Below are 16,821 nucleotides of genomic sequence, written 5' to 3' on the forward strand. Positions count from 1 at the left end.
AAAAAAAATGTTTAAAAATTATAATTTTTGGTTATAAATTAATTTGGGTTATTTTTTTTACTAAAATGATAACCAAATAAATTTGGGCCAAGATTTATGATGAAAGATTATTTATTTGCAAAATTTTATAAGAAAAACACTTTTTTTTCAAAATTTTTGGACGTTTTCATTTACTTAGCAAAAAAAATAAAAATCCCAGTGGTGAATAAATACCACCAAAATAAAGCTTTATCTGTCTCAAAAAAATGGTAAAAAATTCATATGGGTACAGTGTTGCATGACCGTGCAATTGTCATTCAAAGTGTGATAGCACTGAAAGCTGAAAATTGGCCTGGACAGGAAGGGGGTAAAAGTGTCCAGACTTGAAGTGGTTAATAGAGGTATAGTCTCCAGCAAGAGAGATATAATTTCCCCCGTACAAATCATTAGTAATACCTCATCTGGAATATGCAGTTCAGTTTTGGGCACCAATCACAAAAAGAACACTGGGGAACTGGAGAAAGTACAGAGAAGGGCAACCAAACTGATAAGAGGCATGGAGGAGCTCAGCTATGAGGAAAGATTAGAGGAACTGAATTTATTCTCTCTTGAGAAGAGGAGATTAAGGGGGGATATGATCAACATGTATAAATACATCAGTGGTTCATATAGTGAACTCGGTGTAGAGCTATTCACCCTGAGGTCATCACAGAGGACAAGGGGGCACACTTTACGTCTGGAGGAAAAGAAATGTAATCTCCAAACACGAAAAGGTTTCTTCACTGTAAGATAAAATAATTAAATAACTTGTGAGCCACTACCTAACCTAAACAAGGTTGGTCAGCACCAAACACATACTCAAACAATGTGTGTGAAACATAAACCAATTTAAATGATAGTGCCGCGCTCCTAAATTGCTAATAAAACATATAAAAATTATATCTCTCAAGAAAAATATTTAATATAAAATATAAATAAATAATCTCTATCCATGTAATTATTGATGATAAACTTCCATTGTGATAATGTGATATACATCCAATAAAAAGGTGATCAAAAAAACAGTCTCTAGTGATGAAAGTGACAAATCCAAAATGTGAAATCGCAATTCCCGGTGACTTATTATATTCTCTATATGCGCTCACCTCATATAAAGCCTTCTAAAAGGCTCAACCAGCTTTTGTTCCTCAAATGGAACTATAAATCATGTATTGCACCATAGCAGTAGTGGTGAATATCTCCCAATTTCTGTTCCAACGTGGCTCTCCTATCAGTATCACTGCAGGGATCTCTTGCTCAATCTGCTCTTTAGAGTATTCCTCAGTATAAAAAAGATATAGACATAGTGCCCTATCTTCCAAATATAGTAAATCTTTAATATGTGCCCATATGCACTCACATGTAATATTAAATAACAAGCGTTTTTTTAAAAACATCCACGATCAGTAACAGCCTGCGCGTCCGCCGTTCACTGAATGTACTCGCTGTCCTTAGGTGCCGGGTGACATCGTAGCCCCTCCCCTACGCGTTGCGCTGCAGGTGATGCAGCTTCATCAGGGGGATTTGATTGGACGTTCACTATACCCATATTCCCTTATATAGTGATTATCCACCATTTTCTTGAAGTACCTCTGGGCGCAGCCATCTTTTTGTATATCACATTATCACAATGGAAGTTTATCATCAATAATTACACGGATAGAGATTATTTATTTATATTTTATATTATATATTTTTCTTGAGAGATAGAATTTTTATATGTTTTATTAGCAATTTATGAGCGCGCCACTATCAATTAAATTGGTTTATGTTTCTTCACTGTAAGAGCTGTGAAAATGTGGAATAGACTCCCTCAAGAGTTGGTTCTGGCCAGTTCAGTGGATTGTTTTAAAAAAGTCCTGGATTCTTTCTTGGATACACAGAATATAACTGGATACTAACATTTATAGGTAAAGTTGATCCAGGGAATATCCGTTTGCCTCTCAGGGGATCAGGAAGGAATTTTTGTTCCCTGCAGGAGCAAATTGAATCATGCTTTGCTGGGATTTTTGCCTTCCTCTGGATCAACTGTGGGTGTAAGATTATAACTTTTTTTTTAATGGTTGATCTGGATGGACTTTTGTCTTTTTTTTCATCCAGACTAACTATGTAACTATGTATATAAGGATAATCAAAATATTTAGTTAGGTGAAAGAGATAGATGTTGTAGCATTGCAATACTCTGACCATCCTGTCATCTACATGGTCGCTGCCACCCAGGGTTCTCTGCTTCTGTTCTTCTAATACGCAGTGGTTAACACTTCCACCTGGCAGTACTAGGGTCATTAGTTCGAATCTCAACCACGGCACCACCTGCTTGGAGTTTGCCTGTTTTCCCTGTGCCTGCGTGCACTTCCTCCAGGTACTCCAGTTTCCTCCCACCCTCCAAAGAAATGTTGGTAGGTTAATTGGCTCCTGTCTAAGTTTTCCCCTAGTATGTGTTTGTATGAATGTAAGTTAGGGACCTTAGATTTTACACCCCTTGAGGGTTAGGAGGGACTGATGTGAATGTACAATATATATATATATATATATATATAAATAGACTTGATTCACACAGTTGTGTTAACGTGCTTGGGTTAAAGTGTTACTAAACCCACAACAATAAAATCAGTCTGTATATGCAGTACAGCATGCTTGTTATACTCACTGTGGAACCTAAAGGGGTTAATCCTTCACATTGTGTAAAAAGGATCCTGTCTTCTCTGATCCTCCCCTCCTACTGTCCCCATTCCATCTAGATAGATCAGAGCCTTAGGAGCAAGCTGCACATGCTCAGTTTGATGTGTATTGCTAGAGGTTTGTTTTGTTTCTTGGGAGAGTGCATGTGATCAGCACAGAGCCAATCAGCACTGTCCAGACAGAGGGTCAGGGGTTATGCATTATCATAAGACAATTAGGGGAGAATGAATACGCCTTCTACAAGCTTTAACCAGTGCTCTGCTGAACACTGATAGAAGTCACAAGACTGCTCTAACTGCTGATGAGAAAAGGTATTTAGCAGTTTATATTTACTAAAATAATTGCACTTCCATGTTCTGTGTACTGTGGGAGACCGGATATAGTGAATGCAGGGTCCGAGGAGACGGGATATAGTGAATGCAGGGTCTGAGGAGACCGGATATAGTGAATGCAGGGTCCTGGGAGACCAGATATAGTGAATGCAGGGTCCAGGGAGACCAGATATAGTGAATGCAGGGTCCGGGGAGACCAGATATAGTGAATGCAGAGTCCGGGGAGACCAGATATAGTGAATGCAGGGTCCGGGGAGACCAGATATAGTGAATGCAGGGTCCTGGGAGACCAGATATAGTGAATGCAGGGTCCAAGGAGACCAGATATAGTGAATGCAGGGTCCGGGGAGACCAGATATAGTGAATGCAGGGTCCAGGATTTAGTTACTTTAACCCAACACATATCTAATCTTAACACTGCTCCCTATACGAACTATCCTGTAGAAGAAAGATGCATATACTTACCTTTTCTTAAGGTGCTCCAGTCCAGTCACATTAATCGGCTCTTCTCAGCTAGCAGGTGCTTCAGGGAAGAGGAGGGAGTGCTGACAACGGATAGCCAATAGTAAGCCTATGGGTGACGTCACCACTCAGGCATCCAATCTGTTGTTGGTGCTCTCTCCTCTCCCCTGTAGCCAGCGCTGAGGAGGTCACTTGACTGGACCAGAGCACCCTCAGAACAGGTAAGTATAAGTATCTTTCTTCTACATGGTAGTTGGTATAGATGTTAGGAGGGGGGTGAGAGCAGTTTTATGATGACATAATTTTAGCCCAGATTTCTACTTTAAGGCAGCCCATTGACGCGCGGTGGGTTAAGGCAGCCCATTGACGCGCGGTGGGTTAAGGCAGCCCATTGACGCGCGGTGGGTTAAGGCAGCCCATTGACGCGCGGTGGGTTAAGGCAGCCCATTGGCGCGCGGTGGGTTAAGGCAGCCCATTGGCGCGCGGTGGGTTAAGGCAGTCCATTCAATTGTGCTGATAAGCATACCAAAATACACACAAAAAAAAGCTATGTGCACCATTTTATATAAGCCAGCACACCACTGTGGTGCACTGCAATGCAGGTGCATTGGTAAATGTGTACCAATTTGCATTAGCTCTGTGCAGTAGTGTGAACCCATGGTCCTAATGACTATGCCCCACCACCATACCCCCTGCAATAGGTGTCACACATATTCATTTCAGTAGGTAAAAATCTGAGCTACTGGGCCAGCAAACATTATGGACTTGTATATATTCTTGTCTAACTACAGACAGGGCTACCTTCAAGTAAAACTCTTAATGCCACACTAAGGCCTCATTTATAAGGGTAGCAACAATAGGGGCTTGAGCCACCACCAAATCGCAAGTTAATATGGTCACAGGTGATGTTATAACACACTGCCTCGGACACAGGGCAACATTATGTTGCAGTATTGCTGCCAAAGCCCATGGGGCCATGCCGCAACCTCCCTATGACCATGTGTAATGCATGTGGTTGCACTGCTGTGGGCTTTCAAGCACTAAAATAGGCAATGAGGAGGCAGCATATCGCCTCGGAAACTGCTTGTCAAATAGCTCTGAAAACCGTTCTAGCGCAGTTTGCTTTTCAGAAAGGTGGCAATGATGGGCGCAAGTGTGAACAAGCCTCAATAACATAGATTTGTTTGGCTGCTCAGACTATATATATAATTTTAAAAGACTATATAATTATTTTTCATAATAAAGGTCACAGTGGAATTTTGCACAAATTGTGTCAGATATTTATGATAGGAAATAGTACAAATCAGGCAAGTTCAAACGAGAGTAGAGATTTCCAAGCTTAGTTTTCATTACAAATGATTAGAAGCCTCAATGGAATCATCCAGCCTTGATAAAGGGCAGCTTTTTAAATCCATTATTAGTGAACAGCGCCCTCTTTTGGTTATACTGGATAATTGCATAGCTGTGGAAGAAGTCAGAAAAAATAATAACCAGACCACCGTTCAGCCATGAAACCATTATTTTAAATCATTTTGATGTTTTGTGTGTTCAGGTTTTGTGTGGTCATCAGGCTGTATGCCATAAATTGAGATTTATACTAATAAAGAGATTGCAGAGTTCCAAAATGCTGCTGTTGGTTGAAAATCAGGACCCTGAGCAGTAGAAATCACTAAACAGAACAATTTTTATTAGGATGAACATTCTTACAGTGAGAAGAGAACAGGTAGTCCAGACCTACCAGCCTGAAGTATTTTATACTTGTGTCCGCATCCTTCACTGTAAATCCTACTGTCATTGGAAGTCAATGTGTCAGCTGTCAGATATGTGTCTACAAGAAAACCTGTAAGATCCTTTAAAAAAAAATAAAAATTAAAAGGCCAGTTCCCTGCAATAGAAGACCTGTTATACTCATCTCTCCAGCAGCCCATGTCTCTTACCATCACCGCAGTAACAATAAAGAAGACCTTCACTCCCCTAATGCATTTGTATCATCTGAATCCTGCAATCGTTAAAGCCGATTTTATTTTGTGAATTTTTTATTTTTTTTGGTCCAGCTAGCCCCCCCACCCTCAAATCTTGCCTAAGCAAGAATGATGTGTGCTCTGCTCCAGCAGCCTCCTGGGTTATCCATGTCAGATATCTCAGGAGGCTTCTGTTTACAGAGAGAGCAGCAGGAGTAGGGTGGACCTGGTGGCATGTCATCACGGGGCGGCTTCAGGAACCTGGAGGAGACAGCCTGCTCCCAATCACATCATAGAGGGAGATGGTGGCATGGGACCTGGCGTGCAATTAGCAGGACAGCAGTACAATGCAGGATTCACTGGGTGGGCAAGTACAAATTACAGATAAAAGAAAAGAACAGACCAAAAAAAAACAGGGGAGCCCATATGACTTAAAGAAGAACTTCAACCCTAGCTCAGGCATGCGCAATGGGGAGCCAGCTGCAAAGCTGCAAGGAGTCATAGCCAGCTTCCCAATGTTAGAATGGTGGCACTGGGGACCTGATGTCTGGCAAAGAACCAGCAGTATTTGTAGATGCTGATTTATCATTTATTTTGGCGGGGGAGGGGGGGGGCTGAAGAACTGAAGACGTTCCCCCTGGAGATCATATACATTTACATTGCAGGGATTTAACATCCATTGCAGATTCCTACTTTTTCCTGTTCTGAAGAAAATTCTGTTTGTTTCACCATGTCCTTTCCAGACTAATGCAGGCCATATATGGGTGGAATTCCAAAATAATTTTCTTACGAGAATCATAACTAAGAATTTTTGTTCGAATTTCACACCACTAGTGGGCCACAACATTGGGCGATTTTCGTGAGGCCATTGAATTTGAGTGATCGGGCATGTTGGACATTTTTTGAAAAATAGATGAATTTCTAATCGATGATGTGAGAATCGTGCGTGAAATATAATCAAAAAAGAAATGTGCTGAGCTGCGAACTGGAAAGAAAAGAAGATTCTCAGCCACGAAAATTATTTTCTGTTGCAACACGAGGTGAAATTAAAGGCTTGGTTGGTTGAATCTCACAATAAATGGTGGCAACATCAGATTACAAGATGCATGAAATTTCCAATTTTCTAAAGAAAATTTGTTTGGAATTCGATCCATGTCCTGAATGGGAGGGTCAGCCTTCTTTACAATCATCTGCATGCCTTAGAAGTAGTTAACCTTTAGGGCCACTTTACACAGGTGGCAAGGGGACAGTAAAAACAGGCAGTTGATCCACATTTTTACTACCCTGACCAACCACCTAAATCCTAACAAGGCAGCCGGAGGGCGTAGTACACATGCCACGGCAAATTTAACTCACTTTGCAGAGTTTGACAGACGGCAACTGGTTGGGCTGCAGTTGTGACATTTCAATACAAACTCCCCCCTGGGAATTATTTTTAAAAAAATGTAAAAACATGCATTTAGTAGGTGGCAGGATTGCTTCCTTGTAGTCACTGACCTACCTCTCTCTGAGAAGCGATCCATCAGTGGTAAAGACTGCCACCGGTGAAAGAGCCTTTAGGGGGTATCGTACCAAAAATTACACTTCTATTGCAGAGGATGCCTAATATTTTACCTGTATCTTTGTGTAGAAATCTTAGAAAAACATTGGGCCAATCATATGTAGCACCCTCGAGTGTGCTACTAGACTATTGTAATGAATGATAAAATGGTAAAATCATTGTGGTGACTCATGGTAGTTGTGTGGGTCATGTGATTAAGGTTGGGTTAGTGCAGGTCAGCTGCATGACTCTACAGGTTTTGGGCTCTATCGCCTCCTCCTGATCAGGGGCGGACTGACAACTCATAGGGCCCCCGGGCAATAGGGGATCATGGGGCCCCTGTGTCCTTGCCCAAACTCTAAAAAGCCTATAAAAAAGGTACCAGGGGCATCTCTTGGGGCCCCCTACTGACCCTGGGCCCTCGGGCGGTGCCGAGTTTCCAAATGGTCAGTTCGCCTCTGCTCCTGACTCTGGAGGACCATAGAACCTTCCAGAGGTCAGTGAGAAGGAGGGGGTGGAGGCCTAATCTGCATATTCATAGAGGGTCTGGCCAATCCCAGGTTTGGAGGCCTTGGTAGAGTGGTGGTTCGGCCTATAAATATGAGAGAGTCAGGCTGACAGAGGAGTCAGGTGGAAGATGGAGGGCTGAGGAGATTGTCGGAGTCTAGGAGGGGGCCTCTAGTCTGGGCTCGGGTTGGTTCAGGAGGATACACTCGGCAGAGAGGCATGGATGGGATCAGGCCTGGAGCAGCAGGGAGCAAAGAGGGTAGTGTGAGTACAGCAGCACACTTGGGATCTACAAGGGTAAAGACTGCTACAGCAAGCTTTCCAATGACAACATTGAGCTCACTCCTTTATCCTTGATCAGGTAGATCTTCCGAGAAGCCAGGAGGGCTGGTAATGCCTTCAGGCTGGGAGCAGCTGTATGGGAGGGGGGGGGGGAGAAGATGTCCTTGCATGTAGCTACAAGAAGTAAAGTGATTTTTGAGAGGCACCTGCTACTGATCAACATCGACTGACGGCTTTCAAGAAAAGAACAGTCCAGGATCTGATTTATACATAGGAGAGAAGTGTCCCCCTTCCATTGTTTCAAGCCAAAAATTGGGCATCCCATAATCCCTATTTTCCTATCCAAGTTGAAATCCCCTGATAAACAATAAAATCAAGTTCATGGAATGGTCACTGTCTTTGGATGCAAGTCTGTGTGAGAAATACCTGTTGCCTGGCTGTGCAGAGAAGCTTAGAGATGCCCACAACACAGAGGCCCTCACGAGGGTAGCTCTACACATAGAAGAAGGCAATTACATTTCTGGGAGCGTTCTGTATACCAGTGGTGTACAGAATGTCTCCAGGTTGCCATATTGTATTGAATTTTTTTTTTAACGCTTTTAAAAAATGACAGTGGCTGCAAATTGAAAAAGGTAAATTTTTAAAACCATTGAATTACAAAATGGCTTGTGTATCAATTTTACAGGCAATAGATATATTATTTGACAAAGGTGGAGTTCTCCTTTTAATGACAATTATCTTTGATGAAAATGTTGCATTTTATTATTGATAATGGATAGAATAATGAATAGATAATGAATAATGATAATGATAATGAATAGATAATGAATAGAAGGTCAAAGATCTTAGTATGTCATACCTGTCATTCTTCTTTACAAATGTACTGATATGACCTGTTTTTCCTCTGCAGCCGTCTTGCCCGTCTCACCCCCGGCCTCTCTCTCCCAGCTCTCTGACAGCGGGCAGACTCTGAGCGAGGACAGCGGAGTGGACGCAGGAGAAGTTGGCGGAGGCAGCAAAGACAGCAGTCCTCAGCCACAGAAATCTAAAGGAGCGGAGAACATGATAAAACCAGTAAGGGGAAGTTCAGGGTAATCATTTACTTGGGGGTGTACACAGACATACATGGAGCCAATCCCTCCCCCAACAGTAGACAGTACAGCAAACATAAAACAATGCGGTATATCATAAATGATACATAGCCGTGTGAACGAAAGGTGTGGATGAAAAGAAGAAGAAACATACTTTAGTTATCAAAGGCAATCAAACTTAACCAGGACTGCCAACTTTTGTTAAAGCCCAATTTGAGGATCAAAGTATAAATCAAATTTACACCTGGAAGGAAGGGTTAGGAAGTGTTTCTCAACCTGTTTTCAGTCGCAGCACCCTTCAAAAGTATGCAATCTGGAGGTACCCCAGTCCAAAATGTAAATGTTATCAATGGGAAACCTGAACCTAGGACGATACACACAACCATCTTAATGAAATTAACTTCACATTAGAGCTCCCCTTCACATAAGAGGCCCTCCATCATTACAGAGGTCCCCCATCATGTCAGAGGTCCCACCATCACATAAGAGGCCCTCCATCATGTCAGAGATCCCCCATCATGTCGGAGGTCCCACCATCACATGAGAGCCCCCCTTCACATCAGAGGCCCTTCATAATATCAGAGGTCCCCCATCAGTTTGGAGGTCCCCCTTCACATCAGAGGTTCACCATCACATTAGAGCACCCAAAATAATGTGCCAACTATGTAGCTTTTATTCCATGGGGTGCCCACACCTCTTTAGGTGTAGTTCTATATAACTAAAAAGAACTGCAAATACATTTATATAGGAGGAGTGAATATCCCCCCCTGAGAAAGAGTTTACCTCTTAGAACTAAATTAGCATATAACCATGTATCATTATTTGAATTATTTTATTATTTATAATTTTTAAAAAAGTTTCATACACAATACAAAATATGAATTTAACAAATTAAATAACACCATCACCAGCCCTCAGACAACGTTGTCTACCACTACCACATTCACTCAAAACACATAGCATACATAGTGGCCACTACGAGGTGAATAGAGAAGGACGTGAATCTCCATAAACCCATCTATACCTCAATGAAACTTAGGGATAATATAATTGCTGGTCTGTATTAAAGTTCCTATCCACTATACCGTGGATTAGAGATGTAAGTAGGTACTGTAGTTATGGGCAGTCCGGATAAACAATATGCCAAATCCTATTGTATTTAGATGTAATCATACACTATATTGCCAAAAGTATTGGGGCAGCCCTCCAAATCATTGGATTCAGGTGTTCCAATCACCTCCATGGCCACAGGTGTATAAAATCAAGCAACTAGACATGCAGACTGCTTCTACAAACATTTGTGAAAGAATGGGTCCCTCTCAGGAGCTCAGTGATTTCAAGCGTGGTACCGTGATAGGTTGCCACCTGTGCAATAAGTCCATCCGTGACATTTCCTTGTTACTAAATATTCCACGCTCAACTGTTAGTGGTATTATAACAAAGTGGAAGCAACTGGGAACTACAGCAACTCAGCCACCAATTGGCAGGCCACGTAAAATGACAGAGTGAGATCATGCTGAAGCGCACAGTGCGCAGAAGTCGCCAACTGTCTGCAGAGTCAATAACTAAAGACCTCCAAACTTCATGTGGCCTTCAGATTAGCACAGCAACAGTGCGTAGAGAGCTTCATGGGATGGGTTTCCATGGCCGAGCAGCTGCATCCAAGCATCACCAAGTGCAATGAAAAGCATCAGATGCAGTGGCGTAATACACTGGACTCTAGAGTAGTGGAGACGTGTTCTCTGGAGTGATCAATCACTCTTCTCTGTCTGGCAATCCGATGGACATGTCTGGGTTTGGTGGTTGCCAGGAGAACGGTACTTGCCTGACTGCATTGTGCCAAGTGTACAGTTTGATGGAGGGGGATTATGGTGTGAGGTTGTTTTTCAGGGGTTGGACTTGGCCCTTTAGTTCCAGTGAAGGGATCAGCATACCAAGACATTTTGGACAATTTCATGCCAACTTCGTGGGAAGAGTTTAGGGATAGCCCCTTCCTGTTCCAACATGACTGCGCACCAGTACACAAAACAAGGTCCATAAAGACATGGATGGGTGAATTTGGGGTGGAGGAACTTGACTGTCCTGCACAGAGTTCTGACCTCAACCCCATAGACCTTTGGGATGAATTCGAGCGGAGACTGCGAGCCAGGCCTTCTCGTCCGACATCAGAGCCTGACCTCACAAATGTACTTCTGTAAGAATGGTCAAACCTTCCCATAGACACCCTCCTAAACCTTGTGGACAGACTTCCCAGAAGAGTTGAAGCTGTTATAGGTGCAAAGGGTGGGCCAACTCAATATTGAACCCTACAGACGAAGACTGGGATGCCATTAAAGTTCATGTGCGTGTAAAGGCAGGCCGACCAATACTTTTGGCAATATAGTGTAGTTCAGGGTCCTGGCAAAGCTGAGAAAGTACGCACATCGCGAAACATGTTGACATCACGATGTCAGTGACAGCATACGTGGCCCCTAGATACTTATGGGAGCTGGACTTGAAATTTCTTAGATGGCGGAGGACTTACAATTAAATACCATCAGGTATATGTGATGATAAAGTGTAGGAAGATTCTTTAGGAGCAATGGCATACATCTGGCAGCAGGTCGGACTGTGATATATGGAATTTACAGGTAACACACAGAAATATGAGAAATCAGAAGATGCCGACAGGTGAGATCGCTCCAATACACTCACCAACTGTATCTCCCCGTATATGTGATGTGATTCCTGTAGCTGAACACAGTCTGCATGGATGGTCATCGCTGTATAAGCATTTAGGGGCTGAAGTTTACAAATGCAGTGGTGGGAGTGAGATGTCTCTCTCCTTGATCTGCGTTTTGCTGGTATCAAATTATGTGACTGCTTGTTTCCATTGGAATTGTATTTTTTGAGGCTACTGCAGGTGATATCCACATGGTTGATTCCTTTTTGCTGTAGGTGTATACCACAGATACTGGTCACAGTATTGCAAGCCATACTCAATCAATGGATGGACAGTCATCATACCTATTAGCCACAGTGTTAGATGCAATGCAATGTGTGATTGCATCTACATACAATAGGATTTGGCATATTGTTTATCCGGACTGCGCATAACTATAGTACCTCCTTACATCTCTATCCACGGTGAACTTAAATACAGACCAACATTTATATTATCCCTAAGTTTCACTGAGGTGAATCGTCACAAACCCATCTATCCCTCTTAGTGGCCGCTGTGTATGCTACGTGTTTTGAGTGAATATGGTAATGGTAGACAACGTTGTCTGAGGATGGTGATAGTGAGTGTTATTTAATACGTTAAATTCATATTTTGTATTGTGTATGCAACTTTTTAAAAATGTATACAATAAATAATTAAAATAATTTTACATGGGTATATGCCAATTTAGTCCTAAGAAGTAACCACTTTTTCTCAGAGAGGGTCTTTCCCCCTCCTATATAAATTTATTTGCACATCAGACTACCCCCCTTCATGTCAGAGGTTCCCCATTACATCAGAGGTCCCCCTTCACACCAGAGGCCTTCCATCACGTCAGAAGTCCTCCCTTCACATCAAAAACCCCCCTGACTTCAGAAGCCCTCCATAATATCAGAGGTCCCTTTTGTTGGAGGTCCCCATCACATCAGAGGTCCCTCTTCACACCAGAGGTCCCCTCAACATGTTGGAGGTCTCCCCTTCAATCCCCAATATATGAAAGCAACCCCCCCTCCTTGAATATGGCCAAACTGGGTCCCAGCAACCTAGATGGCACCCTGGGTAAGAAACATTGGGTTAGAGAGGGGAGCGAAGAAAGTATTTTAAAAAAATAGATTTGCTTGGAGTTGAGCCTTAAATTGATTTGGAGGGGACATAGCTTTTTAGGTTAGTTTATACTTGGCCTAGGCTTCATCCACCAAGCACAGGAACATTTAGATAGTGGGACGTTGAGGGTTTTTTGAACACAAAAAGATATATTTACAAGCATAAATACAAAAGCAGTCCAGTCAGGGTTCTCTCTGCTTAGTCAGAGGTAACAAACTCAAGGATACCCTGTAGCAGCGCTTCCAGAGTATTGGGAGTAGCAGTGCCCAGCTTGGTGGAATTGACATTTACTTGGAAGTTTGAGCTGCAGCTTAGAGATTGTGTAGAGCTGGTATTAGAACTAACATACACAACACATTCTCTTCTTTGTCTTGTAGCTTGGTAGCAGGTTGTTATGGAAGCATACAGCACATATTTCTGTCCCCGATGAACTTATCTTACCCAAAATGAATAAGTAATCGGGCTTATTCCATAATACAAAGAACAATAAATGTGCGGTAAACCCTGGTCACCAAATGCAGATTAGACATGAATAGTCTAAAGCTGCCAATAGCTTTCACGCCTGCACGATCTGGTTATCCTCGGGGAAAACTGTGTATGGAGCAAGATATATAAATGTTTATCACTGAGAAAAAGGAAGAACAAGAAGCAAAGAACAGGAAACCAGAGCCAGCTCATCAGGAGGAACAATAGCTGTCAGCATAGGGGTTCTACCAGACTGCTTACTGCCATTGACTGCGGTAAGTTGACTGGCTGGCTGGCCAAGGTCATGGTCTTGCCATAGACATGAGGTTGAAAGCAGATGACTGTCATTTCAGGTCTATAGATTTCAGAACCACACAGATAACAGCAGAGCTTTGATTCTGAAATTGGTTGCTATGGCATCGTTGCTCTTTGCACTATGCCATTAAATACGCACACCTACTTGGTTTTCCCAACAAAGGTTGTCGTGACTCCAGATTCTGTTTGCATTTACTGTCTGTTTTTCCTACATGAAATAATAATCATTTATGTTTAAAAAAGGAAATTAGTCCAAAAAGAAGAGTAAATGGCTCATGTGGAAGGGGTTAGTCAAGGGTTTCTCAGGCTGAGTTCCATGGAATGCTAGAGTTCCTCCAAAGGTTGATGGGGGGGTTCCTTGAGCGATGAGCAATTTCTTCCCACTGACACCATTGACCTATAAGGGGGTAATTTTTCCCAATGACCACAAGTGTTTTAGCAAGGGTTCCCTAAGACTGGAAACTTATATCAAGGGTTTCTCTGTGTTGAGAAGGTTGGGAAAGGTTGGGAAAGGCTGGGTTAGTCAAAGTCTTGCATTGTGGTAACTTGCAGTTATATGTGCTTTGCTATCCATTTTGAATGGCACCACAAGGCACATATTAAAGAGGAAAAAAGGAAATACCGGTGTGTTGTGGTGTACTGTGTTGTTAGAAATAGTGTGGGTGGGGTTTTTTTCATGCATTGAGCCACACTGGGAGCCCAAATGAACGATATCAGACAAAACCCGGAGTGTTCAGCAAAGCTCAGACAGGGGCCAATCAGGTCATGTGCTGACAAGGAAGATGCTGATAGGAAAATGCAGAGTGGCAGAGACAGGAGTTCATCATTACGCTGCTTCTCCTTCACTGTCCAGTCATAGGCTGGGGGGGCGGGACCATGACAGCCTAGGTTGAGAAGGAATACATTGAAGAATGCGTGCGGGTTGTCATTCAACCTGTAAGACTGAGGACATCTGTTGGAGGAAAAGAAGTACTGCTCTGGACTAAAGGTGAGTATGGCAGCAAAAGTTGATTTTTTTTATATCTGATTTTATCTTTTATTGCTCAGTGGGAAGTCTCCTCCTTACATTGGTAGTCAGCGGGAACAATGGCCCTTACATTGGTGGTCAGCGGGAACAATGGCCCTTACATTGGTGGTCAGCGGGAACAATGCTCCTTACATTGGTGGTCAGCGGAAAGAATGCCCCTTACATTGGTGATCAGCGGAAAGAATGCTCCTTACAATGCTGGTCAGCGGAAAGAACGCTCCTTACATTGGTGATCAGCGGAAAGAATGCTCCTTACAATGGTAGTCAGCGGAAAGAATGCTCCTTACAATGGTGATCAGCGGAAAGAATGCTCCTTACATTGGTGGTCAATCGGAAGAATGCTCCTTACATTGGTAGTCAGCGGAAAGAATGCTCCTTACATTGGTGGTCAGTGGGAAGATTGCTCCTTACATTGGTGGTCAATCGGAAGAATGCTCCTTATATTGGTAGTCAGCGGAAAGAATGTTCCTTACATTGGTGGTCAATGGGAAGTTTGCTCCTTACATTGGTGGTCAGCAGGAAGAACGCCCTTTACATTGGTGGTAAGCAGGAAGAATGCCCCCTGTATAAATAGCTAAAAAAAGATCTTCATGGGTTCAGTAACACTTTAAGGAACTCCTAGCAACCTCTGGAGGAACCCTAGAGTTCTATGAGACCCTGGTTGAGAAAACCTGATGTAAAGTCTTCCTAATGCAAAAAAAAAAAAAGGCAATGGTCAACTTGGCAGCCCATCTCCTTTCTCCAAGTCTACAGTTAAATGTTAGTTTCCTACATTGATGTTACAAAGACATCCATCAGTGGGTTCTGTCTGCTTGTGAAGACGGAAAACTGTTCCATCTCTGACATTCTCTTCCTAATTGTTCATCATGGTTTTGCGTTAGCAAAAAGAATGACAGATGTCACGTTCCCAGGATCCTTTGTGTGTGTCGCCGTTTTCCTTCGTATATTCCATGCATTGTCCGCTAATCCCCTTTATCCGCTCATGTGGCTAATCTTTTTACCTGCCTTGTAAGAAGTACTGACAGGCTGTCTTCTCTGTAGCCAGGCCTGCTGAAGCCTTCTGCCACCCTAATACGTGTCATGAAAAGCGCACCTACCCTGGGGATAGCTATTGAAGGAGGAGCCAAGACACGCCAGCCATTGCCACGTATTGTAACTATACAGGTAAGTCCCTTGCACTCAACAGCTTTCTACTGCCTCCTATTTAAAAGGGACTGTACCTCTTTTGAAGACCAAATCCCACTGCCCCTCTTCCCTCTTTTTGGTCTAATGTAATCTAGAGCCTGCATACGCCCCTTCATTGCCGGGCCATTTTTTTTTGTGATCTGTGATCTGGTTGTTTGACTAACATTTGCTCAGGAATGCAGCGCTGTAGGTTATAGGATTTTTTTTTATTTAATGTAATTTTATTATTTAGGTTTTTATGGATTTATATTTGTTATTTCATTAGTAGTTTATTTACTTTTTTTTTTGTTACAGATTTTATAGATATTTTAGCCTATTTAATTTTTTTTTTTAATTTTATGGATTTTTTAACCTTTTTTGAGACAGTATTTGGTACCCACTGGGTTTTTAATTTTTGCTGCTTTTTTTTAAATAAAGGAAAATTATCAAAATTTAAAAAAAAAAAAAGTTTCCCTTACTTTCTGTAAAAAGTCAGAACAGTACGAACCCTTCCCCACAATGACCTTTTGGAAAGTATTTTTTGCCACAATTGTTTGAAAGTAAAGAAACTTGCTAGTATTGAGGGGGTTAAAACACTGCACTGTTTGACATCTGTAATCGCTTTGATTGGTGTCCTTTATGACCAATCCCAGTGATTCCAAAGTACAGAGCCACTTGGACTGGCTCTGTATGTAGTGTCTATGAACCGAGGATGGCTTGGCTCACAGGCATTAACTGGGGCACCAGGCACTTGCCGATATTTTGTCCAGTGCTGTTTTTAAACACACCAAGTAGATAACGGCCCATCACTCCTGCGCTATCAGAGGTATGGCATTACAAAAGTGCCTAAAGAACTAATAAACCCAAAAGCAAACATGTATTATATTGCAGCTTACAAATTCTTAGATGTGGTTGGTTGCATTAGTTTTCTTTTTTAGCCTTTCCTTTATTTTCACCTGGTGATCCACCCAGTAAGTCTGATTTTCAGCAGCACAAGCTATCCTGCAGATGTAGCAATTAAAGTGCTGATACAAACCATTTTCCACTGACACGGGTACTTCTAATGATCAGCTTGTATTTAAACTACTTGCTAACCAAGCTATAGCCGAATGACGGCTCCAGCGCCGTTATCCAGTTCTGGGAGGGTGTCATGTGACGTCCTCCCAGAAC

At 42.4% G+C, this 16,821-nt stretch overlaps 1 protein-coding gene across 8 annotated transcripts in view; it reads left to right on the top strand.

The window, feature by feature from the left end:
• The window catches only part of WHRN (whirlin), a 253,906-nt gene that overhangs the window by 224,463 nt on the left and 12,622 nt on the right, over positions 1-16,821 (top strand). For all 8 annotated transcript variants that reach the window (XM_089656385.1, XM_089656383.1, XM_089656380.1 and 5 more), the window contains 2 exons: positions 8,695-8,858; positions 15,529-15,651. In XM_089656385.1, coding sequence (XP_089512511.1) covers positions 8,695-8,858; positions 15,529-15,651 — 287 coding nt within the window. The remainder of the gene's footprint in view (positions 1-8,694; positions 8,859-15,528; positions 15,652-16,821) is intronic.

This window comes from Staurois parvus, unplaced genomic scaffold (assembly GCF_062004578.1).
Source record: "Staurois parvus isolate SC_StPar_1 unplaced genomic scaffold, SC_StPar_1.0 ptg000902l, whole genome shotgun sequence".
Lineage (NCBI taxonomy): Eukaryota > Metazoa > Chordata > Amphibia > Anura > Ranidae > Staurois > Staurois parvus.